Source organism: Tupaia chinensis, unplaced genomic scaffold (assembly GCF_000334495.1).
Source record: "Tupaia chinensis unplaced genomic scaffold, TupChi_1.0 Scaffold139757_1, whole genome shotgun sequence".
NCBI classification, from domain to species: Eukaryota; Metazoa; Chordata; class Mammalia; order Scandentia; family Tupaiidae; genus Tupaia; species Tupaia belangeri.
The window spans coordinates 1,569,158-1,594,735 of record NW_006199637.1 but is presented as its reverse complement, the minus strand read 5'-3'; the positions used below and the strand labels follow the sequence as shown (position 1 = coordinate 1,594,735).

Below are 25,578 nucleotides of genomic sequence, written 5' to 3'. Positions count from 1 at the left end.
GCAACCACTATAAAAAAAAAAAAAAAAAAAAAAAAAAAAAACCTCTCCAAAAAAATAAAATAAAATAAAAAATTCCTTGTTTTATGAGATCTTGTCCACTGCATTCCCAATAGCAGCAATCCTCTTCCATAAGCAAGAACTGTAAGTCATGTCTCATTCATTTGTTTGATTATTAATTCAACAAATATTATGTGTTTCTCAACGTACCTCCTACAGGACAAAATCAACTTACTGACAACAGGATAAAACTTAATCCTGATGCAAGTAATAGATGAGTAAAAAAAAAAGTAAAAGAATAAGGAGATTAGTATGATTTGATTCATGTTGTTCAAAAGAAAAAAGATGTTCAGTATGTTACACAATATGTACACGCACAGAGAATGACATGTTAAATGACAAGTACCGATGGAGAAGAGCGGGAGCAAAAGTTCATGTTTACTTATACAGTATGTAAGTATATACTAGTAGTATATACTAGATGTATCTAGTATTTTATGGGATACCATTTGCCATTACTTCTGATTCATTTGGCCTACCTGTCTCATTTTCTAGCATTAATTCTTCATAAACTTCAGAATGAGGAAGAAAACTCAGAGAAAATCACAAATAAGAAATATATTTAAACTTGCAACAAATTCATATCTTAAAAAGTCACAATTTTTTAAAAAAGGTTTATTTCTTGAGAGAGATACCATCTCTCTTGCCATGCTGCGCTCCAACCACAGCCCTCCAGCTAAGATTACGGGCATGCCCATGGGTACACACCTGGCGTGTTCAGGTCAACCTAGGAACCCAAACTGGAGCCTCCCATGTAGCTCCACAGCCTATGGAGTCAGCCCTACTGACTGTGTCACCACAGCTGGACCACGTATTTTTAAGCCAGACAGAAGGGGTCAGTGATAAAAGTTCATGGATGGCCCCACCGTCTTCCCTGGTAGGAGAGGTCATGTGCTTTGCGCCTGGGTGTGCAAAGCAGGAGGTCCAAGCCACTTGCTGACTAGATCACCTTTGACAGCTTTTCCCTCTTTGAACCAGCTTCTTCTCTTGCAAAACAGGTTAAATAATACTTGTCAACTCCTTACATGCCTGGGTTTTGTGCTCTGACTTAATTCACTGACAGGTGTTACCAGAACAACTTATCAATTGCTTTATACTTCTTGACAATGAAGTGGTTGTTCCGGAGTCTCAGAAATTATCCAAACCATAGGAAAGAATGCCCTGGTGATATGAGGATGGTAAGTCTCAACCAGGCTGTGACCAGAGGTCACACTAATCCTGGTTTCAGCCAAAAGTCAAGGAGTGCGTTGCCTTTTGGCGTTTTGCATAGATCCTTTCTTATTCTAGCTGTGAGCTTCTGATACAGTGTGAGCTTCCATGACAGGAGATTGTACTATTAGTTATTACCCAATTAAAATTCATTATGCTAATGCATTATTCCTACTGCTTGTACTCTTCAACCATATCTGTTCTTCTCAGCATTTGTGTATGTCACTTAAAAGGCAGAGAGCAATTTGACAATCAAGTTAGTGACATCTATTTCTACCTCTGTAGAAAAGAACTTAACCACTCAATTAAAAATTCATTCTGTGGTCCCTAACCCTAAATTCGCAGGCGTATATATGTTTTATTTAGGGAAATTAAACATGAATTATGCTAGGATTAGTTCTTAACTAATTTTTATTTCTAACCAATATTTTTAAAATCTACTTTTTAGGAGGAAAAATGTAAATTTAAAAAATTTTCTTTTTTTAATCAATCACTGTATACCTTTACAGCATACACAATGAATTTTCCCAGCATGAATACTGTATTTTTCTAGCTAAAAAGTCACTTTGTTTGAAGATGCAGTTAGTCTTGAATTTATGAAGCAGACAATACTCCAGCCAGAAGAGGCCAGTCTTTCAAGATGTTATACCCTTGACACCTATTATTATTATTATTCTTTTTTGAGAGAGATTTTTGCTATAGCGTGCATGCACTAGCTGGAGACATAGAGACAGAAAGTGAGAAATCGTCCCCTGGGGGAAGGTCACATCGTAATCCCTTCTCCTCCATTTTCCTCTCAGGATTTTGGGCACACACACACATGTGCCTGGTATGAGTTTCAAGCAGCTGGGTTTGAGACTCAAACTGCAGTCGAATATGTGGGAATCCAGCATCTTAACTAATATGCCACCTGCTGGCTCTTTGACACCTATTTTTTTAAAAATGTGCTTACAGGGATCAGTAGATGGCGTAGTGGTTACATTGCTCAACTCTCACCAGTCAGTCCTGGACTCAGTGGTTTCAAACTCACAACAGGCGTGTGTGTGTGCATGCCCAACATCCCAAAAGGAGAATGTTGGAGGAGGGATTGTGGTGTGGCCCTCTTAACCTGGGGAGTGATTTCTTGCTTTCTGTCTCTTTGTCTCTCTGACGAGTGCACGTGCCATATAGCAAAAATCTCTCTCTAAAAAAAATGCTAACATGTGAAAAGTGTACTAGGTAATGGGAGAGACAATAAAGATGAGTACATTATGATTGTGCAAGGCCTACTTTTTCACAGCTTTACTCAAATGTTACCACGCCAGAGAGGCCTTCCAGACCACCTTACAGGACCCCTTTCCTGATAGCTTTTGTTAAATATTCATTCATTTATCCTGACAAGGATAAATTTCTGGATCAGAGACAGTATTTGAATACCCATAGGGTTTTAGTTCTCCATGTCCCAATCTCCCAGGGGATATTATGAAACACCCAAATAATGACTTTTTGGAGCTTATCTAGGACTGTTGACACAGCTGACAACTCTTCTGGGGTTGGGAGAAGGCAGCAATGTAGTGTACTAACTCAAGCAAGAGTGTGCACCACTTGCAAAAGACCTACTGACCTTGGCTTTGACATGTAAACAGATCTTTTCAGGGAAGAAAAGGGGAAGGTTCCTAGGTTTCCAACTCCCAGAACAAAAACAAATGGGGAAAAGTCCTGGGGAAAAGTCTTCAAATCTCTCCTGAGCTCTTTTAACTTCCAAGGCTTGTTTGCTATTCAAACGTTCTTTCATTCAGCTGCAGCTGAGTTTTGCTCAGAAAACCTTGCTCATGCAGAAACATGAACATACACGGAGCATCACTTCCCAACCATTCTCTTCCTAGCAATGTCACTACCTCACATCACAAGACTCATTCATCTCTTTCCTCTTCTACCTGTTTTTGGATTAACTATTTCATTTCACCTTCCCTATTTTTGTTATAACTATTTTTTTTCTATTTTTTAAAAAGATTGATCTAGGATTTACAATATTATCACAGCTCATTTTCAAACATGACTGTATCACTTTATTTAAAAGTGTTAATTTACAAAGGCCAGCAGGTAGCATGGTGGTTAAGTTGCTGGACTCCCACATGGCCGACCATGGTTTGAGTCCTGGATCTGGTGGCTTGCTTTCTCACTTGACCTTTTTCCCTCTCTCTTTCTTGTTAAATTAAAAAAAAAGATAATACTAAACAAAAATTAAATAAAAACATTCTTTAAAATAAGTGCAATTTAGTTTCTAATTGTATTCTTCCATTTTTCTTTCCTAATCTTTGTGCTATTACTGTCACACATTTTACTTTTACACGATATAAATCTCAAGATAGTGGGTTATTATCTTTTTATTCAAACTATTGACTTCTAAGGAAATTAAGGAATGAAGAAAAAAAGAATTCCTATTGAATCATATATTTACTATTTCTAAGGCTCTTCATTCCTTTCGATAGATTTGAGTTTCCATTTACTTTGCTTCCACCTAAGGAACTTCCTTCAACATTTATTGTAGTATGAATTTTCTTTTTTTTTTTTGTAGAATGAATTTTCTAGTGATAAATTCTCTCAGCTATTGTTTTCTTGAAAAAGAATGTACTTCCCTCTTATATTTGGAGGATATAGAATTCAGTGTTTACAGTAAAGTACTTTAAAGATCTCATTTCCTTCTAGTTTGCATTGTTGCTGACAAGAAGTCTGCAATCAATCTTTGTCCTCTTGTATATAATGCATCCACCTCCCCCGCAACACTGCCTCATATCATTAAGATTTTCTGCTTATAACTGATTTGCAGGAATTTAATACAATTGTGCTTGGATGTGGTTTACATTGTGTTTACCCTGCTTGAAGTTCATGGAAATTCTTAAATTTATGTGTTTACAGGTTTTTTAAAAAAAATCAAAATTAAAACATTTTTAATCATTATTTCAACTATTGTTAATGTTTTTCTTACTCTTCTCTGAGACTATAATTATATATATGGTAGACCATTTGTTCCACAGGTCACAGAGGTTATCTGCATTTTGTTCTCTGTGCTTTAACTTAGATCATTTAAATGACTATGTCAAGTTAATTTTCCTCTCTTCTGTAATGTCCAGTCTGTTGTTAGGTCTAAACAGTAAATTTTTCACTTCAGATATTGTACCTTTCATTTCTGAAAGCTCTGCTTGGTTCTTTTCTTCCATTTTTCTCATGTTTGTGTGTGTGTGTGTGTGTGTGTGTGTGTGTGTGTGTGTGTTTAAATCACTAAGTATATTTATAGTGGCTTTTTTGTTTGTTTAGTTTGCTATAGGGTACATGTGCTCACAGGGGAGCAGAGGGAGAGGGAGAGAAAGTGAGAAATCATCAACTTCCTTGGGGGGATGGCCATGCTGCAATTCTGTTCCTCTATTCTCCTTTTGGGATTTTGGGCATTCATGCACACATGCTCCACATGTGTTCCAAGCTACCAGGTCTGGGACTCAAACCACCAATTGGTCATCTGGGATCCAGTTGCCCTAACCTACTACCTGCTGTCATTATATTGGTTTCTTAAGGTCCCTTTCTGCTAATTCCACTATCCCTGTTATGTCAGTGTGTCTTTTCTTCTCTCAACCCCCCCGCCCCTGACCCCCATTGGTCATGGATCACATTATACTGATTCTTTGCATGTGAACTAAATTTTGAATGGGTTCTGAGCATTGCAGATATCACATTGTTGAATGTCTCTATTTAGTTTTATTTTTCCAAAGGATGTTGAGCTTTGTTTTTCTAGACAGTTAAATAAATTAGGAATCAGCTTGATCCTTTTAAGGGTTGTTTTTAAGATTTGTTAGTGTGGGTTTAGAGGAACCTTTAGTGTACAGCAAGTTCACTCCTCCCATTACATTGTGGTCCTTCTGGGATCGCTACTGAATGCTCCGGAGGGTCAACAATGTCCCTGGCTGGATAAAACTCACTTCCCATTCCTACATTATTTTTGGGAAATGTTCACCTTATAGTCCAGTAGTCATGTTGAAGAGTATGCATATTCATTTAGTATTTGGCTATAAACTCAAGAGAACTGCGCAGGTTTCTGGAGCTTTTCTCAATTAGTTAATTTTTTTTTTTTTTGAGAGATTTTCACTGTAGGGCGCGTGCGCTCGCCAGACAGACAGAGAGAGACAGAGAGACAGAAAGCGAGAAATCACCCCCCGGGGGGATGGTCACGCCGCAATCCCTTCTCCTCCATTCTCCTCTCGGGATCTTGGGCATGCACGCACACGTGCCCGGCGTGAGTTTTAAGCCACCGGGTCCGGGACGTGAACCGCGGTCGACTACGTGGGAGTCCAGCGACATAGCCATTACACTAACTGCTGGTTCCCAATTAGTTAATTTTTTTTTCCAGTATACTTTCCCAAAAGTTCTAGGTCCCTAAGCTATGAACTCCATCTTTCTCTCGCATTAATATTGTCACATGTTTCTTGAGTTCCTCCTCTCTATGCCAGGGTCAGTTGGGACTTTGCCTCCAGAACTCACATAATTTGTTTCCGTTCTCTTCTGGATTACAGCTCCCTGCTGCCTGTTAGCCAATATCTGAAGCTGCTGTTTCATTTTGTCCCATTTACCAGTTGTTTATGGTGGGAGAGTGAGTATGGTATTAGTTACTTAAACATGGTCAAAATAAATATTTTTGAATGAACTGTCTACACCTTCAAAGATACTGAGGTAGAAATGGAGATGACAGATGCCTACTTGCAGATGTCTAAGTAATACAATGGGGTCAGAGCAGGGCAAAACTGCTGTGTATGATGGTAGCACAAGGAGAAAAGTAAGTCAGTTATGAGAGTCACAAGCTGGAACATGTAACGAGAGTGGTTATGCAACGAGAGTCCTTATAACCTTCGTCCAGTAGTAAGAGTCAGAATAATGGAGACAAAATGGGGCATACACACACTTTCCTTTTAACCACTTTTTATTAATTAATTTTTTTACTTGGCAGAGGGTGTGTGTGCTCACCAGGGGGAGAGAGAGAAAAAAAGTGAGGAAGAACCCCTATGGAATGTGGTCATGCTGCAATCCCTTCTCTTCCATTTCTTTCTCCTTTCAGGATTTTGGGAACGCAAAAACATGTACCAGCATGTTTTCCAAGCCACCAGGTCTGGGACTTGAACTGCATGGTTGGCCACGTGGCTACCTTAACCACCAGGCCATGGGCTGGTCCATATATACTCTTTGATCTCTTTACTCTCACATAGAAATAATTCTGGAGCAAGAATAGAAGCTTGAATAGGGATGTGAGGAATGGGCTAACTTTTCGATTAGAGGCTTCAAGAGGAGACAGCAGGAAAAATCTGTATGTGCATATGGGGGATTAGGAGTCAGGGATGGGACAAGGATAAAAGTATATGTGAGGGTACCAGAGAATGGGAAAACAGGATGCAGAAAAATAGAGCAGAAAGAGATCAGTGAGGCAAAGGCCGTTGTCAAAGTTCTTGGTTAGTAATTTCTCTGTGTGTGTGTGTGTGTTTAATTGCCAGAGGTGTGTATGCTCACCAGACAGAGACAGAGAGACAGAAGGAGAGAGTACTCTACAATGGGACATGGTCATATGCAATCCCTTCTCCCTTATTTTTCCAACCTGTCAGGATTTTGGGTACACATGCCCAGCATGTCCTTCATACCACCAGGGCTGGGATTCAAATTACGCGGTTGGCCTTGTAGCATCCAAATCTCTTAACCACCAGGCCATGGAGCCAGCCTCTGATAAGTCAAGCCATGTATGAAGACAAGAGAAATATAAATATATGTAACAATAAAAATGATAGTGACAAACAACTACAAGATCAATGTTTTATTTTCTATTTTGCCAATTTAGTATAGTAAATTTTTAATTCCAAAATGACTTCTGTCATCACATTATAATTATCTGGGCTACATCTCCCTGCCATCTGCTGTGGTTTAAAGAAATAGAAACAGAGTTTCATTTAATAATCAAAATATAATGAGAGGGATAAATCAGCATAAGAAAAATAATATATTCTGGAATCAATTATTAAATTTTAATTTCTTTATTAATTTTGGTGATAATGCTTCTTTTACATTCCCACCATCATGAGTAATCAAGAACTGATTATATGATATTTGGGCTTAAGAATGTATTTACAAGATGGTTAGTGAATATGTCCTCCCAAAATTCATGTGATAAAATTTGGTTGTGAGAACATGAAGAGGATGAAACTTAATCTAACAATGGTGTTGAAAGACATGGCCTTTAGGATTTTAGGATTACCTTTTTGTCATCGGAATGGGGCCCCATTGATTGAACACTGGTAGGCTCATAAAGAAAAATAATAAAACAGAAATGGACAGACACATAGACATATGCAAATATAAGCTCTTGCCATGTAATACCCTTTGTTGCCTCAAAATCCTGCAGGGTTCCTACCAACAAGACAATTTCATCAGAAGTCCTTGTCCTTGAACTCTAAAACTGTGAACTAAACAAAATGGTATTCTTTATAAATTACTCAGTCTTAGGTATTCCGTATTAAACAAAGGACAAAACAAAACAGCTAGGGTAAATAGGAACATAGACAGGGTAAGGCCACGATGGAGTCAGGATGGCAAAGTTTTCATAGCCAAAAGTTGGCTGCACTGGGACTCAATGTAACCTCAGCTAAGGACAACAGTTTCCATTTAGTACCTGTATTCTAACCAGAAGTACAGAATGCTATGGTCTGCTAACCTCACAAAGAATAGGGTAATAAGTCACTCACCCTACCATGTCACTATTTTCTAAAGCCCACTTCTTTATCAGAAAGCCAGCCTATTGCTCAGAATGCTAGATAAAAGCCTCTCGCCTCTAGCTCTTCTTCGGCAACCCACTCAGACCCCTTTCCATTGCACTGGAAGCTTTTTCTCCTTTCCTAATAAATTCTGTTTTACTCTCCTCTCTGCATCTATGTCTCTAATTGTTTGTGAGTACAGGACAAGAACCAGCACAGCTGTTGGGGTGGATCACCCAGCACTCCTGCATCATCATCATCGAGTATTCATTCTTAAAATCTTTTTATTTAAAATCTTTTTTCATATTCTATTCCTATGCTTGAAGGTTCTTTCTTATTTCTGAGCTAATCCATTTTCATCTTTTAAAATTCAACTCATGGGACCAGCAGATGGAGTAGCAGTTATGTCACTGGACTCCCACGTGGCTGACTGTGGTTCGAGACCCAGTGGCTTCTAAATCATGCTGGGTGCATGTGAGTGCTTGCCCAAGATCCTGGAAAGAGAATAGAGAAGAGATTGTGGTGTGACCATCCCCACTGGGGGCTTGATTTTTCACTTTCCCTCTCACTGTCTCTGTCTCTCTCTCTCCAGCAAGCACACATTTCCTAAGGCAAAAACCTCTTTAAAAAACTTCAGGACAGCTGGTGGCGAGGTGGTTAAAGTGGCTGGATCCCAGATGGCCAACTGCATGGTTTGACTCCCAGATTTGGCAACTTGAAAACGATGCCAGGCATGTGTGTATATGTGCCCCAAATCCTGAAAAGGGGCAAGAGATGAAAATGGAAAAGAAGGGCCTGCAATATGACCGTTCTCCATTGGGAGTGCTTTCCCACTTTCTCTTTCTCTCTGCCTCTCTGTCTGGTTTATCTCTCTGGCAAGCGCATGCTCCCTCTGGCAAATTAAAACAAAAACAAAAACAAAAACAAAAAACCCACGCTCACCAGTCATAGATGGCAGAGCCAGCATTTAAAGCAAGGTTGGTCTGATTCTAAAACTTATTATAACATATTATTCACAAATGTACCTAAAGCCCCTTGGATCTATTTATACAACAGGTTTCATGATTTTTTTAAGTGTAATTTCTGGTGTTCTGCAGACTGAACCAGGATGCCGACATGGGAAAACCAATAATGATGCTCCTTTCCTACAGTTCAAGAAGAACTATGTAAATGGACAGAATGTTCTCAAACTGGACTTTTCTTCTTAAACCCATGGGTGTTTTACTATTTGTGTAAACTACAATCTAATAGTTGAGTACATGAAATTTCATGTCAAGTATGAATAAGCTTAAATAAGCTTATTTAACTAATAATAAATAAGTATTAATAAATATTTATTTCTTTCATGTGTGAGAGAAACAGTGAGAAAGCACCCCCAACAGGGTTCTGTCGCTGTGATCCACCCCCAGCGCCCCCTTCAGCCAGCTTGGGATCACTGCAAGTGTGTACCTGGTATTCTCAGGGAGGGCTCCAGACATGAACTTGAAGCCGTTCCATGCGTGTCTGCTCCAGAGTGTGGTGTTTTACTGCTACACCACTGTCTGGCTCTAAACTTAATATTTAATGGGATTCCACAAAAAGTATCATGATTTACTAGGGCCCTACAACCTTAGATGTATAAAAAATGGCCACTAACTTTAATCGGAAGGTTAAATTCAACAAAAAAAAGGGTAACAATTCTAGACTGAATACAACTAATAAAACAGCCTCAAAATATAGTAGGTCAGGGAACCAGCAGTTATCGTAATGGCTATGTCGCTGGACTCCCACGTAGTCGACTGCGGTTCGCGTCCCGGACCCGGTGGCTTAAAACTCACGCCAGGCGCATGTGCGTGCGTGCCCAAGATCCTGAGAGGAGAATGGAGGAGAAGGGATTGCGGTGTGACCATCCCCCCTGGGGGGTGATTTCTCGCTTTCTGTCTCTATGTCTCTCTCTGTCTGGCGAGCACACGCACCCTATAGAGAAAAACCTCTCAAAAAAAAAATATATATAGTAGGCCATTCTATTCATGGTTTCACTTTCTATGGTTTCAGTTACCTGTAGTCCACTGTGGTCTCCAAAATTGTCATGGCTTGATCAGCCAAAATAGATAGATACTCCTTCTGACAGCATGCCAACAGTAGCCTGCACAACGCCTATGTCTTCACCTCTCTTCATCTCATCACATAGACATTCCATCATCTTACATATCACAAGAAGGGTAAGTACAGTACCATATTTTAAGAGAGAGAAACTGTATTTACATGACTTTTATTGTAATACACTGTTATTAATATAATTGTTTATTTTGTTAGTTATTGCTGTTCATCTCTTATATGTTCCATTTATAAAATAACTTTATCATAGGTATGTATGTATAAAAAAAACAGTATACATAGGATTTGGGACTCTATAATTTCAGCATCTACTGGAGTTCTAGAAATGTATACCCCACTGATAAGAAGGCCAAAAGAAATATAACTATAAGAAATTGACAAATTTTGCTCACAGCAGGTGACTTTAACACAATTTCTTAAGTAATCAACAGATCAGTCAGTTTGGGCTAGTGAACACATATACCACACTGCAGCTTAATGCACATCAAATAAGAAACATGGAGAGAAGGAAGTGGTTAGTGCTGGAAGCTAAATGGACAGCAGGCATATAAAGGCCAGTAAGGGCAAACACGGGCAGGGTTAGCAGGAAGCAGGTCCCACCCTTCCAGAGAAAGCTGTAACATACAGAGAAGAGTGAGAACAGAATGAACATGTGGAGGGTAGTTGAGTCAAGACAATGATGGAGCACAGGAGTAAAAATTCAAGAACTACTGATTCCCTAGGAGCTGTCCTTGAGTTCCTGTTCTTCCTGAGACCGAGCTGATCTGCTAATTCTGGGCCACCTTACAAAAAAGTAACCACTACTTGAGGTAACTTAAATGATTCTCTGCTTATTACAACCCAAAGAACTAGCTGGTTAAGTAACGCCTTGTATGCTGTTGCAACTGTCAAGAGGGTAACGTTCTGCTAAAATCAGGGTCCCCACATAGATACAGGCTCCATTCTGGGGCAACCATGACATACAAGCATTCTTTCACTCACCCTAAAAATATTCACAGAATGAGCATCTTGAGCAAGGATAGAATTCTTTTGTTCCTTAAGACTGAATTCTTTCAATGGTCTTCCGTTCCTAGGTCTTGTCAACATGGGAAAGTAAATTATTCAACACACAGGGCTTGTTCATAAAGAGCCAGTGCAAATACCTGATTCATACCTGTTTTAATAAATGGATGTTTTCAGCTGTTTTGCTCCCTAGGTATTTCTTAAAGCCTTTTCCCTTTCTTTATCTCCATCACTATTGTCCAAGACCAGGTCCTTATCAGCTCTTGTAAGAGGTACTGCTTTACATTTCCAATGGGTCTCCCTGTCTTTAAGATAATGTTTTTGATGCTTTTAAAACATTGCCTTCTTTTAAATCTTTTTTTCACACTAACTGCGCTATGTACAATAGAAAGCTAACTATAATTTTTGTACTTTGAGGCTTTCAATGGCTCCCAGGGCCTACCTATTAAAACCCAAGCACCTTCGCATGGCTGATGAGGCCTTTCATTGCCACCCTACTTTGATGCTCTATAGACCCAATGGTTGCTGTCCTTGTCACATACTGCATACATCTTCATCCGTGACTTTGCTCCTGTGTTATCCCAGCTGGCAGAATATCCTGTCTCCCCGCCCCCCCTTTTTTTTTTTTGCTGGGTTATCATCTGCTTTTTTTTCAATACTTGGCTCAGGAGGCATCTCCTCCAGGAAGCTTTCTGTGCTCCTACAGAAGCTGCAGGCACTTTCCAGGTCATACTCCAATGATCCCTTTCCTAGTCTGGCTTCTTCTTTGGACTCTATATTCCTTAAGAGCAGTGCTATGCTTTGAAATTTTGTCCTCTCCCAAATTCATGTTGCAATTTAATTGCTCTGCCCTGGTGAATTGATTAATGCCCTTGTCATGATAGTGTGTTCATTGTTGTGGGAATGGGTTCCTTCTAAAATAGCAAGTTTAGCTCCCTTTTGTTTCTCTCTCTCTCTCTCTTTGCCCTTTTGTCATGGGATGACATGGCAAGAAGGCTCTCACCAATTGCCAGCCCCTCAATCTGGGCTTCCCAGCATCCAGAACCATGAGCAAATAAATTTCTGTTCATTACGAGTGATCCAGTCTGAGGTATTGTTATAGCAGCATAAAATAGGCAAAGATAAGCAGTGATTACGTTGCAGTATCCCTAGCATTTAGCACATCCTCATATTTCAATTTTGTGCACGAAGTCATCAAAATATTGGAGCAAAATTTATCACAGAGCCCACTTTACTTAGTTCTCGCTAGAATGCATACATGAAGAGCATAGGGCATGGAGAGCAGGCAAAAGAGTGGATTGCTAGAAGGGACTGCTTAGTAATAGCACAAAGTAGGTGTTTTTTTTTTTTTTGTCATATATGGTTTCCTTTCTGATATCTAAGGGTTTTTCAAAAAGTTTACATAAAATGCATATTATTAAAAGTCTCTGCATGGGGCCAGCAGGTGGTATGGTGGCTGGGGCATTGGACATCCACATGGCCAATTGCAATTTGAGTCCTGCACCTGGTGGCTTGCACCAAAAATAAACTTACACTTCAATTCCAATTTTCCATAAACTTTTTGAAGTTTGCTCGTGTATTTTCATTAAGAGAACAGAAAATTTCCTATGAATAAATTTCTTTCAATATGAGGGAACACAGTTGTCAGAAACATGTTTAACAAGATACTCACTTAAACAATGACTAGTAACCGATAAGCAACTTTGAAGATCAATTTAAGGGAAAGAAAAATGAAGGATGATGTTAGATTTTGTTGAAAAAGTACGATACTTTTGGAATTAACATTCTTTAGTCTTTTATTTTTTCTGATAATGTGACTGTATAAGAGATTTTTCTGTTCTAAATATAACAAGAGGCTTTGGGTGGGATGTAGATTAGAGAGTACTGTAATATGTCAAATACATATAACCTTTTCTAGGCACAGTATAAAATTTTTGTTTTTCAAGTAATCTAGGCCCAATGCTTCATCCACTTCGAATCTAAAGGCTTCTAAACTCACTTATTCCACTATCCAATTAAAGTTTTTTAGGAGTTAAGCGATCCTTTCCTCCTTTGCCAAGGATTAAATTTAGATGCTTGGGTGAACAGAGCCTTATCTCTCCAGCCATCACTTTTAATTGACAGCATGTAAAAGGATAACATAGGGTTTTAGTTGACATCATAGTCTATTGCCATGGAAATGCAAACATGGATTTGTATGAAGCTTGTCTCAAAGCAAGGTTTAGGAGTGCAGAGAGACTAGAAGGGAGACAAGAAATAAATTATGTGAAAAATGTATCCTCTAAATGTTGGAGTGCCCTAGGAGCTCAGACCTATGAGCTCAGTGATATCATCCTGCCTCATGGCTTTAAATACCATCTATACACTGACAACTCTCAAATTTATATCTGCAGGCTAGACCTCTCCTCTGAACTCCAAACTCATATATCTGTCTTCTGACCTCTTCAGTTGACTATCTAATAGGCATCTCAACCCTCACACGTCCACTCTGGGCTCCTGATACAGTCGTCTCCCACCCAACCTGCTCTGCTCACAATCTGCATCTCAGCAAAGGTCAGTTCTCCTGCAGTTGTAGAAGTCACAGAACCTGGAGTAATCCTTGACCTATCTCTTACTCTTCAGCAAATCCTATCAACTCTATCTTCAAAATATAATAAAATCTTGCTTCTCCTCACTAGCACTGCTTTTGATCTACCATCATTTCTTGCTGGATTATTGTGATTGACTCTGAACTCATCTCCTTTCCTCTGCACTTGCCTTCCTTCATTCTATTCTTACATAGCCCCAGTGTGATCCCATTACAGTCTAACTCAGATTGTGTTACTCCTCCATTCGAATCCATCAATGACTTTTCATTTCATCCAGAGTATGACCCAATGTCCTTTAATTAGATTGCCTTCCTCCACTCCATTTTTTTTTTCTACTTCAGCCATACTGTACTCCTTTTTGCTCATCAAATAGGGTCTTAGCAGATGCTATTCCCTTTACCTGGAAAGTTCTCTCCTTGCTTGCTTCCTTTCCTCCTTTAGATCTTGAGTAAAGGCCCTTGGGTCTTTACTCAAAATTACCTTCTCAGTAAGGCTTTCTCTGCCAGTGATCTAAAGGTATTATGCCCATCTTTAGTTTTTCTCTTCAGCATTATTTAATATACTATGTACTTTACTTATTTCTACTGATACTGTCTATCTCTCTCTTTCTAGAATTCAAGTTACATAGAGGTTTTAATCTTTGTATTTATTGCTATATCCTCTGCACCTGGCACATAGTATAAGCTCAATAATTATTTGTTGAATGAACTGATAAAATGATGATACATGCCATAAATAAGGAACATTAATGAGAGCATGATTATCTATACAAGACTAACATTTAAAAATGCTCATATATTGTTGACTTCTTGTGGAAATCTGTCTTTGGAGGAACTATGAATTTATTTTCTACACAACTAGGCTTGATTTCTTCTATTTTCGTAAAGTGGAATTTTGAAGATGAGTGCTTGAGAAGGAAGATGATAACAGAAATATAGGTTGATATTAAGTAATGTTCTTGTTTGTCATGTTGGATGAACTAATCTTTTTATTCTTCCTAGAGTTATTTTTGCTATAGGGTGCACGCACTCACCAGAAGGACAGAGAGATAGTGAAACAGAAAGCAAGAAATCACTACCCCACTTCCTGGGGGGAAGGTCATGCCACAATTCCTTCTCCTCCATTCTCCTCTCGGGACTTTGGGCAGGCACACACACACACCTGGAGTAAATTTCAAGCCACCAGGTCTAGGACTCAAACCATGGTCAACTATGTGGGATTCCACTGATATAACCTTTATGCCATCTGCTAGTCCCAAGCTAATCATTTTTAAAAATTATTACTACAGAGCTTACTATTCATAGCTGTCTGAAATTAGAAATAAAAAAATGCTCATTCATTGAATTAGTAGTGTCTGGCACACAGTAATGTAATATATAAAGTAAGTTTGATTTGGATGCCATCCAAAAAGGCTTAGTTATTGAAGTAGTTTTATTTCAAAAGTAAATCTACAGTGCAGGCATGAGTGTTCAGGCTGGTTATAGTTAAACATGGGAATAAAATAAGGAACAGTATGAACATACTATCTTTAAACCTAAAAATTATAAATCGTCAGTTGTTATGCCTTGTCAGCTTATAAAGTAAACATGTAATGAATGTGCAGACTACAAGCTCTCAAATGAACTTTAACTGAAAAGGGCAATAAATAAAGCCAGAGTGAGAGGTAGAATGATATAATGAAAAGATAACAGCTGGAAGACCTGGGTTCCAGACTTTGCTATGTCATCAGTTGGCTGTGTGATTTGGCCTAAGTTGTTTAAGCTCTTTTAGTTGTCTCACCTATAAAATGTGAGGATAAACTGGTAAGGGTACAAAAATCCTCTGAGTACTAAGTATCAAGAGATTTTTTTTGACTTCAGTCTTACTCATTGTGGTAGGCAATACCTTGTCCCAATGACCCCAATGATGTCTACAATGCCTACATCCTAATCCCTGGAACCTGTGAAAATGTTACATGTCAGGGTGGAATTAAAGTAGCTCATAAGCTACTGTAAAATCAGGAGACTGGGCCAGCAGGTGGTATGGTAGTTAAGGTGCTGGACTCCCACATGGCTGACCATAGTTTGAATTCCAAACCTGGTAGTTTGAAAATCATGCCAGATGCATGTGCATGCATGCCCCAAATCCCAAGAGAATGGAGAAAGGAATGCAAAGAGGCCATTCCCTCAGGAGATTTCTCACTTTCCCTTTCACTGCCTCTGTCTCTCTCCTCTCCCATGAGTGTATGTTCCCTATGGCAAGAATCTTTAAAAATTTTTTTAAAAAAGGAGATTATTCTGAATGATCTGGGTCAGCCCACAAGGGCTCTCAGAACAGAAGCAGAAGAGCAAGAGTCAGAGTGACGTGATGTGAGAGAAACTTGACCAACCACTGCTGGCTTTGAAGATGGAGGAAGGGGCCATGATGAACCAAGGACTGTCAGTAGACTCTAGAAGCTGGAAAAAAATAGGAATTCTTCCCTATGGCCTTCAGAAAGGAGCCTAGTCCTGCAGACACTTTGATTTTAGCCAAATGAGACCCATATAGACTTCTGACCTCCTGATATAAGTAATAAATATGTGTTGCTTAAGTCCATTAAGCTTGTGATCCTTTGGTATAGCAACAATAGCAAACTAATACAACCATGGCATGTACTGCAGAATTGGACTCAAGTTTATCACAGATGCAGGGTTTCAGGTAAAAAATCCTATACTCCGGTGTTCTGTAAAGATCTTCAGAGCCAGAAGTAAACAGAGACTATGAAAAAGTTTGTAAAAAAGCTGTGGTAATCAGTGGAGAGTCTACAGGGAATGATTTTTAAATAGTTATTTAATTTTATTAATTATTATTATTTATCTATTTATTTTTGGAGAGGTTTTTGCTATAGGGCACATGTGCTCGCCAGAAAGACAGGCAGAGAAGGGGAGCCAGAAAGCAAGAAATCACCCCCACAGGTGATTTTCCTCCATTCCCTTTTCCTCCCTTCTTCTCTTGGGATCTTGGGCAGGCACGCACACATGCCCAGCATGAGTTTAAGCCAATGGGTCTGGGACTTGAACTGTGATCGACTGCATGGGAGTCCAGCGACATAGCCATTATGCTAATCGCTGGTCCGCATTTTTTAATGTGACCAGTTGGAGAGCAGTGAGAAAGCAAGCTGCCAGGTTAGGGACTCAAACTACAGTCAGCCATGTGGGAATCCAGTGCCTTAACTACCATGCCACCCACCAGCCCCAAGGGGAATGAATTTTTTTGCTAGTGTTTCATGCGAAGAGTAGAAACCAGGATATATTATGATGGCAAGAAAATGGTAAAGGAAGAGAAAATAGAAAGATGACCTACAATGTAAGTTTCTTACTTAGTTTATGCATAAATTGAAAAGCTGGGATAATAATTTCTAAATTTCTCTAGCTCTACAACAAAACTGAAATCCTAACAGGTGCTAAAATGGGCCTCTGACCCCACTCTCCCATCTCAAAGTTTTAAGAGCAATTATTTTAGAAAACCTTATAGTTATCTTTAGTATCTGATGGTTAAATTTCACAGAAAGCTCTAACTTACTCCAGCAAGTAAGTGGCTCTGAACTTTAATCCTGACATTTTCTTTCAGGTAGGGTATATGGAAAAATAGCTTAGCTTGCCTTTTTTTTTTTTTTCCTTGCCTTTTTCTTATGAGAGAAAGGAGAGAGGGAAGAAGGGAAACAGAGACAAAGAGGTAGGTTTTTTTTTTTTTTTTTTTTTTTAAAAGCAAGGTTTTTGCTATAGGGTATGTGCATTTGCTGGACAGACAGACAAAGACAGAAAGCGAGAAATCACCCCCCTGGGGGGATGGCCATGCCACAGCCCCTTCTCCTCCATTCATCTCTTGGCATCTTGGGCATGCATGCACAGGTACCCGGAGTGAGTTTTAAGCTGCCAGGTCTGGGACTTGAACCATAGTCAACTATGTCGGAGTCCAGTTACATAACCATCATGCCATCTGCTGGTCCTAGAAGTAGGTATTTTTGACAGGGTTTTGCTATGCTGTGACCTTCCTGACCCAGCCTCTCAATTAGCCAGAATTACAGGCACATGCAATTGTATCCAACCTGTTCAGGTTGGCCCAAGAAACCAAACTTATATCTCCCAAGTGGTTTCCAGCTTCTCAACCAGTGGTGCTACATGTACGCTACTGTGTCTGGGCCCATTTAGCCTTCTTAATCTTCTGCCACTTTGCATGTAAAAGTATATTAAATGCTTTGCTAGATGGATTTCCCAAAGAATGAACTATTTAAGATGGCAGAAGGTTTATTAAAGATTCCTTTATGTAACTAACCTTCATATACCTTTGATAGAACTATTTCTAAAAGGAAAAACATGTCCCATATTTCTGTAAAGTGTGGAGTAATATATTATCTTTTTTTGAAAAACGTTATCACTAGTAACAAAAATTACTACACTTGGTGTAAAATAGTAATGGTTTAGACAAGGGTCTGCAACCTATGGCCTGCAGGCTGTTTTTGTATGCTTGGAAGGTAAAAATGATTTTACATTTTTAAAGGGTTGTTAAAAAATATGACCCAGTCCATATATAGTCTGCAAAGCTTAAAAGATTTACTATTTAGCCCTTTACAGAAAGGTTTATTGACTCTTACTCTAGAAAAAGACGTGTAAGCCTTTTCACCAAATGTCCTAAACTAAACTGAACTTTATGCTCTGTCCCTAAAGAAAGCACATCTACCTTGGCATAATGTCTGACAAGGTAGGAGCTCAAACATTTGTGGGAAAAAAAAGGGCTCTGGTATTTAAAATTCTTTCCTTGCTTGTTGTGAAACATTCTCCTGCTCTCAGGTTTTTGTCAATCACTATGCCTGACCCTACCAATCTCTCCTCTTTTCTACTCTCCACCTTCTCATCTTTGGAAATATAACATAGCTTATAAACATTTTAAACAAGGTAAGAATAAATTGGTTATGTGAAGATCTAGAAACTATTTCTGGAGTAAAATATAGGTGGTGTGGTACAATGATTTGGTGGCTTATTTTGATAGCTCCAAGGCCAAGGCCTTTATGTTTATTTCCAGGTTGTCTGTTATCGTTTGCAATAGTTTGGAAAAGATGAGGTCTTACTGCAGTACACTTGGTTATTTTGTATTTTTATAATATAAAAATAATATTAAACTGAAGTAATCTGACAGTATTTTTATACCTATATAACATATATTTAAAATATACTTAATACATATATATGAACATACATTACTTTTATAATCAGAAAAACCACTTTAGTTTAAAAAAGAAAAATGAATCAGAAGGATCTCTTGGGATCAGTAGCTGGTGTAATGGCTATGTCGCTGGACTCCCATGTAGTTGACCACGATTTGAGTCCAGGACCTGGTGGCTTAAACTCACGCCGGGTGCGTGTGCATGCATGCCCAAGATTCCGAGAGGAGAATGGAGGAGAAAGGATTGTGGCATGGCCATCCCCCCTGGGGGTGATTTCTCGCTTTCTATCTCTCTGTCTTTCTGGTGAGCACATATGCCCTATAGCAAAAACCTCTCCAAAAAAAAGAAGGATCTCTTCATCAACCCATTGACCTAACAACAATTTTATTGAGTGTACTTTTCATAATTATTTGATTGTACTAGTCTTTTAATGATTGCAAATATTGTGTTTATGGGTTTTTATTTTGATTCTCAGTTAGGCTGCCATAAGGTTCCCCAAGGTTACTATAATATTGAGAAAATAATTTGTAAATATAAAATACTGCAAGAACACCAGCAATCAGTATGGTCAAAGGAGACTATCTTTTTGACCTCCGATGAACTCATTATTTAACACAAGTTCAGACGATGACACCCAATTTGGATTGTGTTATGGTTGACAAGCTGCTTTACTGCATTTAGTGCTCACAACAACCCTGCGAGGTAGGCACATTCTCGGAGTAAAATGATGGGGCCAAAGTCATTCGGCTAGTCCTGGCTAGTCCGAAAAGGCCAAGGAAACAGGTTGCACGACTTCGGAGGCGCCTCTGGTACTACAAGGGTTTTCACTAAACCCTGGCCTCTTACGTTCCCTCATTTGGTATTTACCTTTACAAACTCGAATTTTGTCTCTTGCACGCAAGGAAGACTTTGGACTGGGGAGACCTGTAACTCCCACCAAGGCTCCCACAGTCCATCCAGGACCCAGTGCCAGTGCAGGGCACCGGGCGCAGTAAGCCCCTTTTCCGCAGACCCTGGGGACTAACCTGACCAAGTCGGTCATGCAGGAGCCCACCACAGCCACCGCCGCCACTTCCTCCTGCCACTGTCTCCGGGGCTCCCCAGATGCCGCCATTGCTAAGACGGTGCTGTCCTACAGGACGCTGACCTTTGCCCGCCCCCGTAACCAGAGACGCCTCCCCGACTCTCCCTAACAACGCGGGCCTCTCGGACGCCCAAACGGGGTCGCCCTTGGAGCGCCACGGGGGCGCGCAGGTCGCCCGGCTCCTCGGCCGCTGAGGGGGCGGGGCGGGCGGGACGTCCAGGGGCGCGCACGCATCCGGCCCGCGGTGCGCGCGCAGGTCGGTGCGTTGGTCGGGGGCGCGCTCGGGTAACCTGTACCCCACGTAATCGCCGGTTACCGATCGGACTAAGTTCCAGGTACCTGGACTGGGGCTGGTGCGGGGAGGTTGGATCCCGAGTCGCACAGGTGACGCTGAGAACCTTGGTTTAAATGTGGCCAGAGGGCTCGCCTCCTCTTCCTTCAGAGAAGGCCTCCGTTCCAAAGATGCCCCGTTCACCCCCGTCACGCTGGTCCCCTCAAGAACCAAGCCCCAAGGCCAGAGGCTTCTCTTTCTCCATTTGTGGCCCGTATGCTGGTCCCTGATTAAGCCCAGAGAATTAATCCCTACTCTTTCTCGGTTGATGAGAGGATCATACAGTCTGGGAGAAGGGAGTGTGTCCCCTTTTAGAATCATCTAGAGTTGGGTGGTCATTCTTTGGGTCGGAACCGACTTGTTTTTCTTGAACGTCGCCCCTTGGAGAAATCGCTCCCCCTGGGTAACTTCCCTTGTGCGCTGTGTGACGTCGACATGACGCAGCAGGACGCCACCCCTTTCCGTTCCATGACGTCAACTGGGCACATGTTTCCGTGTTTGTCATCCCATGGTAATTGCAAGAACCTGGACGGGGCTGTAGACGTCTTTGTGTTCCCCAGGTCACATATCGAAAGGCCTTATGTGACCTTATTTCTGGGCAGCAGAAAAATTGTATTTTTGCATTTCCCTTCAGAAATACAGCAAATTCAGGAAATAACAAATTTCAGAACTAGTATTCAGAGGAGGCTGGCCACTATAAATTGTCGTGTGCCTGATATCTTCATAGAGCTGCCATGTGTAAAGGTGACTATTGGGGACTATTCCGCCCCCCCTTTTCCTCCCTCCCCCCATGTTCCTGGCTCACTGTCCCAAAGAGCCATCATCTCTGGGCTATTTATTGATCTGTGATCTTGCAGTCAATACATTTTTCCTCTTAGAAATATCACACCTCCTGATGGTTGAGATAGATTTAATGCTGCAAGAAATCTTGCCCTGTGGAAGAATGTTGACAGAAATTGCTCCCTTCAGGTGTCATCATTCTAAAGGCATGATAGCTGCTGAATTGGAACGGGTGGGTGGTTGCCACCCGTTCCAATTCAAGTATGATCATTCCAATTCAAGTATGATCTGACTTCTGTAGCAGGTTTGTTTCCTTTACCATTTGACCGGCTTAGTGTAACTTGTCCCTGGTTGTAAAGCAATTACTCTTTTAAATGAATGACTTTTTGTTTGTTCAGAACAATCACCTTGATGCTTTTCTTTTTGTTGATTGAAGTTGTTGAACGTGGGTATGGTGGACTTTGAGTGAGATCTGGGTTTGACATCTGATCCTTCTGTTTGCTACATTTGTGTTTTCAAGCAAGTCACTTTGTCTTGCTGAGCTTCAGTTTTCTCATCTATAAAATGGGAACAGGAATAACCAGGGAGTAGGGCTGTTGTGGGGAGATGGGAAGAGTAAATGAAAGTACAGTGAGAGGTGAGTAATACAGTGCTGATAGTGAGTAGATGTTTCGATTGTGTTGATGGTGCTTCCTTTTAGAAATGAGAGGTAAAATGATAATGTTGTTAAGTACTGTGGGGAAAAACCAGAATAATTTTGTGATATAGGTGAGATCTTTCTGCTTTTTTCTGAAATGAGTATTTCTGTGTTTTGCATACGATTTAGATAAGCTTCCCTTCAAGAATTGTAGTATTGTGGATAGAAAAAAAGGTGGAAATGTTGCAGAACGAAAAAAAAGTAGTCTTCAAATTAGTAATGTGGATAAATATAAACATACTGTTTAAAGACATAGTGTAAATTATCCATGTCATCTACAACCTGGGAATAGACATACCTGTCTTACTAAGTTGTGAGGCTCAGTTACAATAATGTATATGAAATCTCTATAAACGATAAAGTGTTATAAAAATTACATAATTTTTATGATCGATAGTATAGTTCATTAGATGTTTGTTCTTTTTTTTAAAAAGAATTATTTATTTAATTTTATTCATTCATTTATTTTAATTTGACAGAGAGAGAGAGAGAGAGAGAGAGAGAGAGAAAGTAAGCAAGCCACCAGGTCCAGGACTTGAACCTTGGTTGGCCATGTGGGAGTGTCCAGCACCCCAACCACCATGCCACCTGCTAGTCCCCAGATGTTTGTTCTTTCTAATAACATAATGATGGGAAGTCATCCCTTACGTGGATAAAAGAGGTGTATGTTTATATTTCAGAACGGATGATTTGGGAACTAAAAAATGAGGTATAAAGCTTTTATCACCTCCAAGATATATCTAGTTACTACATAGATCATAATATTATTATTTTTTTTAAAGATCATTTTACTCTTTTCCTTAATTACTACCTGAATTGATAAAACAGGTATTAGTTTTCAGCATTTGTTTTACCTGGGAGTTATAAGTTCTGATGGATATAATATATGAAAATTAGAACCAGAACATAAGTTACTTGTAATTGTAACTTGCTGGGAATTAATTTGCTTTTGATGTGAGATTATCCTTTCAGATTGAGGGAGAAAATGATCATTTACATTGATTTATTCACTTCTGAAAGTAGTGTCTTTCATTTAGAAATATATGAAGAAGAATTCATGTACTCCCTCTGCCAGCCCTATGAGTTTCCAAGTAATTTAGATGTGATTTATTGGTTTTACTATTGTATTTCAAGTGCCTTAAAGCCAAAGATTTTAAGATTCTTGTTAGTCTGTTTTGTTTAATATCTGGGCAGGTGTATATTTAACTGTTAAAGTGGAGTTTTGCTACATCTCGTCTTCAGATGTTGCTACTTCTCTGCTGTTATTTTAAAATGTTTATTGAGTGCTTTTTTTGTGCCAGGTATTTTTCTTGAACACTAGAGATTCAAGATATAACCCCTACAGGAGAGAGCTGGCATAGGCAGATATTATAATGCACAGAAGAGGGATTGTTATTGAAGAGAGAAATATGACGGGGCCAGCAGGTGGCGTGGCGCTTAAGGCACTGGACTCCCACCTGGCCTACCACAGTTTGAGGCCCAGACCTGACAGCTGACTTTCTCACTTTCCTGTCCTCCTCCACCATAGCACGCATGCCCTATAGCAAATGAAAGCATAATAATGATGATAAGTAAAATTAAATATTTTTTTTAAAGAGAGGTATATCAGAAGAAAAGAATCTCTAGTAATAATTGCAAACAGATTATACTTGTTCTAAAGTTTTATATAGTATTACTGGTCAAGTTTTTACTCCTTGTTGGGACACAGAGGTAGATATTCCTAACCCATCGGGTAAGTATTTCACGTTTTAGGAGGAGAGGGTTGTTATTGAAGGCTTCTTGGTCTTCATGTAGAACAACTCAATTATAAGACAGATAGATATTGTAGATAGCTCTAAGTGGAGTGTGGCAGTGTACAGAAATCAGCTTTGGAAAGAAGGAGGGAATTGTACTTCCAAGAGTTTTTTCTGTTCCTGAAAAGTAGTAGTGTAGTCCATGTTCTCAGTAGCTGAGCAACAGGGAGGTAGTTTCTTCTAGAAGATCATTGGAAAAGGCTCCTCTAAAGACAGGAAATACAGTATTTATCCATGTAAGAGAAAATTCCAGTGCTGTACCAGTTTTCAGGAAGTTTGTTTTCTTTTTCTAGTTCCTTTGGATAGTCTGATCACTCTTCTTCCCTTCTGCTTTCAGTGGTAATTTTCAAATCAAGTTAAAATGTCCCCAGAAGTGGCCTTGAATCGAATTTCTCCAATGCTCTCCCCATTCATATCCAGCGTGGTCCGGAATGGAAAAGTGGGACTGGATGCTACAAACTGTTTGAGGATAACTGACTTGAAATCTGGGTATGTACCAGAACTAATTCAGTGGATGGACTAGAATCAGAATCTATTCAACCTTTACCTAATAATTTACCTTTCTCAAAAATTGAACACCACAGAAATTCATCAAGTCATGATCTTATTACTTGTTGACTGAGTTAGTTTTGTCCAGTTCTCGACAAATTTATTTTTCAAGTTGTTTTATTTGTGTGGTGGGCCATTGCTTCCTGACCAGAATGTTTGTCTTTTTTTCCTGGCTTATCTCTTTGTGAACAACATGCCACATTTAGCAAGTGTATTTTTGTTCAGCGGCTTATTTTCTTGTTATGTTTGCTGCAATCCAGCATACACTGTAAGAATTGGGTTTTGAGATTCTGAATCTGACATCATTTGATAATCTCACCATATGAAAATTAGAATAGCTAGCCAAAATGAGTCATTTCTCAAATGGGTTGAAACAGCAAGATCTCACATCAAGAAATGTTGCATTAAAATTTTTTTTGAAATAAATTTAGATTTACCAAAAAGTTAAAGAAATACCACAGGAAATGAGCATCATTACAATATTCTTAATTATTCAACACATTTTATTTGAATTTTGCCAGATTTCCCATTAATATCTTTTTTTTGGTTTTGATTGAGTAGAACATAGAGATAGGTCTTCTTTAGCTTGTCAGAGGTTTTGAAGACCTGACAGGGGACCGATGGCTAGGGGACTGGTGGCTGGTTTGTATTTAATGATATAAGCCTGACCCCCTTATCGTATCTATGTCCTGAGAGACCAGCTGGGTTCATCAGGAGAAACTCATGCTGCTTCTTTTTTTGTAGATTCCCTTTTGGGTTCTTCCAAATTTTTGAATGTTCAGTTGAGCGCTTAAGTGGACGATAAATTTGAAATGAATCCACAAATCTTGGCCCTGTCTAGACTAGCTATGCCTGAAAAATATTTGGAATGGCATTTGATGACATGCAGTATTTATGGAATTTGAGTCTCTTTAGCTTTAAAAGAAGAAATAAAAATACCTCTTCTTACATTAGCGAAGATTCTCTGCATAAAATGATGTGAATAACCTTGTTAATCCAGAGCATTATTAATGTCTTTTATGTAGTACATGTCTGAAGGATTCAGGAAGTTTCTTTTTTTTTTTTTGGAGAGATTTTCACTGTAGGGCGCGTGTGCTCGCCAGACAGACAGAGAGAGACATAGAGACAGAAAGCGAGAAATCACCCCCCAGGGGGGATGGTCACGCCGCAATCCCTTCTCCTCCATTCTCCTCTCGGGATCTTGGGCACGCACGCACATGCGCCCGGTGTGAATTTTAAGCCACCGGGTCCGGGACACGAACCGCGGTCGACTACGTGGGAGTCCAGCGACATAGCCATTACGCTAACTGCTGGTTCCCAGGAAGTTTCTTTTTTTTTAAATTTTATTTTTGTTTGAGAGGTTTTTGCTATAGGGCGCATGCGCTCACAGGAAAGACAGAAAGAGACAGAAAGTGAGAAATCAACCCCCCCCCCCCCCCCCCCCCCGG

The 25,578-nt window shown here is 39.7% G+C and overlaps 2 protein-coding genes across 11 annotated transcripts in view; one reads left to right on the top strand and one right to left on the bottom strand.

The window, feature by feature from the left end:
* RBKS (ribokinase) overlaps nucleotides 1-20,755 on the bottom strand; it is a 103,562-nt gene extending 82,807 nt beyond the window's left edge. For 2 of the 5 annotated variants that reach the window (XM_006162132.3, XM_006162131.3), the window contains exon 1: nucleotides 19,922-20,068. In XM_006162132.3, the coding sequence (XP_006162194.1) occupies nucleotides 19,922-20,010 (89 nt within the window). In that variant the 5' untranslated portion in view covers nucleotides 20,011-20,068. Of the gene's footprint in view, nucleotides 1-19,921; nucleotides 20,070-20,319 lie in introns of those variants that run through there. The other 3 variants (XM_014593128.2, XM_006162133.3, XM_006162130.3) reach the window with 3 other exon arrangements.
* BABAM2 (BRISC and BRCA1 A complex member 2) overlaps nucleotides 10,206-25,578 on the top strand; it is a 444,577-nt gene continuing 429,204 nt past the window's right edge. For 4 of the 6 annotated variants that reach the window (XR_003546792.1, XR_003546789.1, XM_006162134.3 and 1 more), the window contains exons 1-2: nucleotides 20,197-20,315; nucleotides 23,919-24,070. Coding sequence is in view for 2 of the 6 variants with exons in the window: in XM_006162134.3 (XP_006162196.1) it covers nucleotides 23,943-24,070 (128 nt within the window). In the remaining 4 variants the exon portion in view is untranslated. Of the gene's footprint in view, nucleotides 10,229-20,196; nucleotides 20,316-20,899; nucleotides 21,056-23,918; nucleotides 24,071-25,578 lie in introns of those variants that run through there. The other 2 variants (XR_003546791.1, XR_003546790.1) reach the window with 2 other exon arrangements.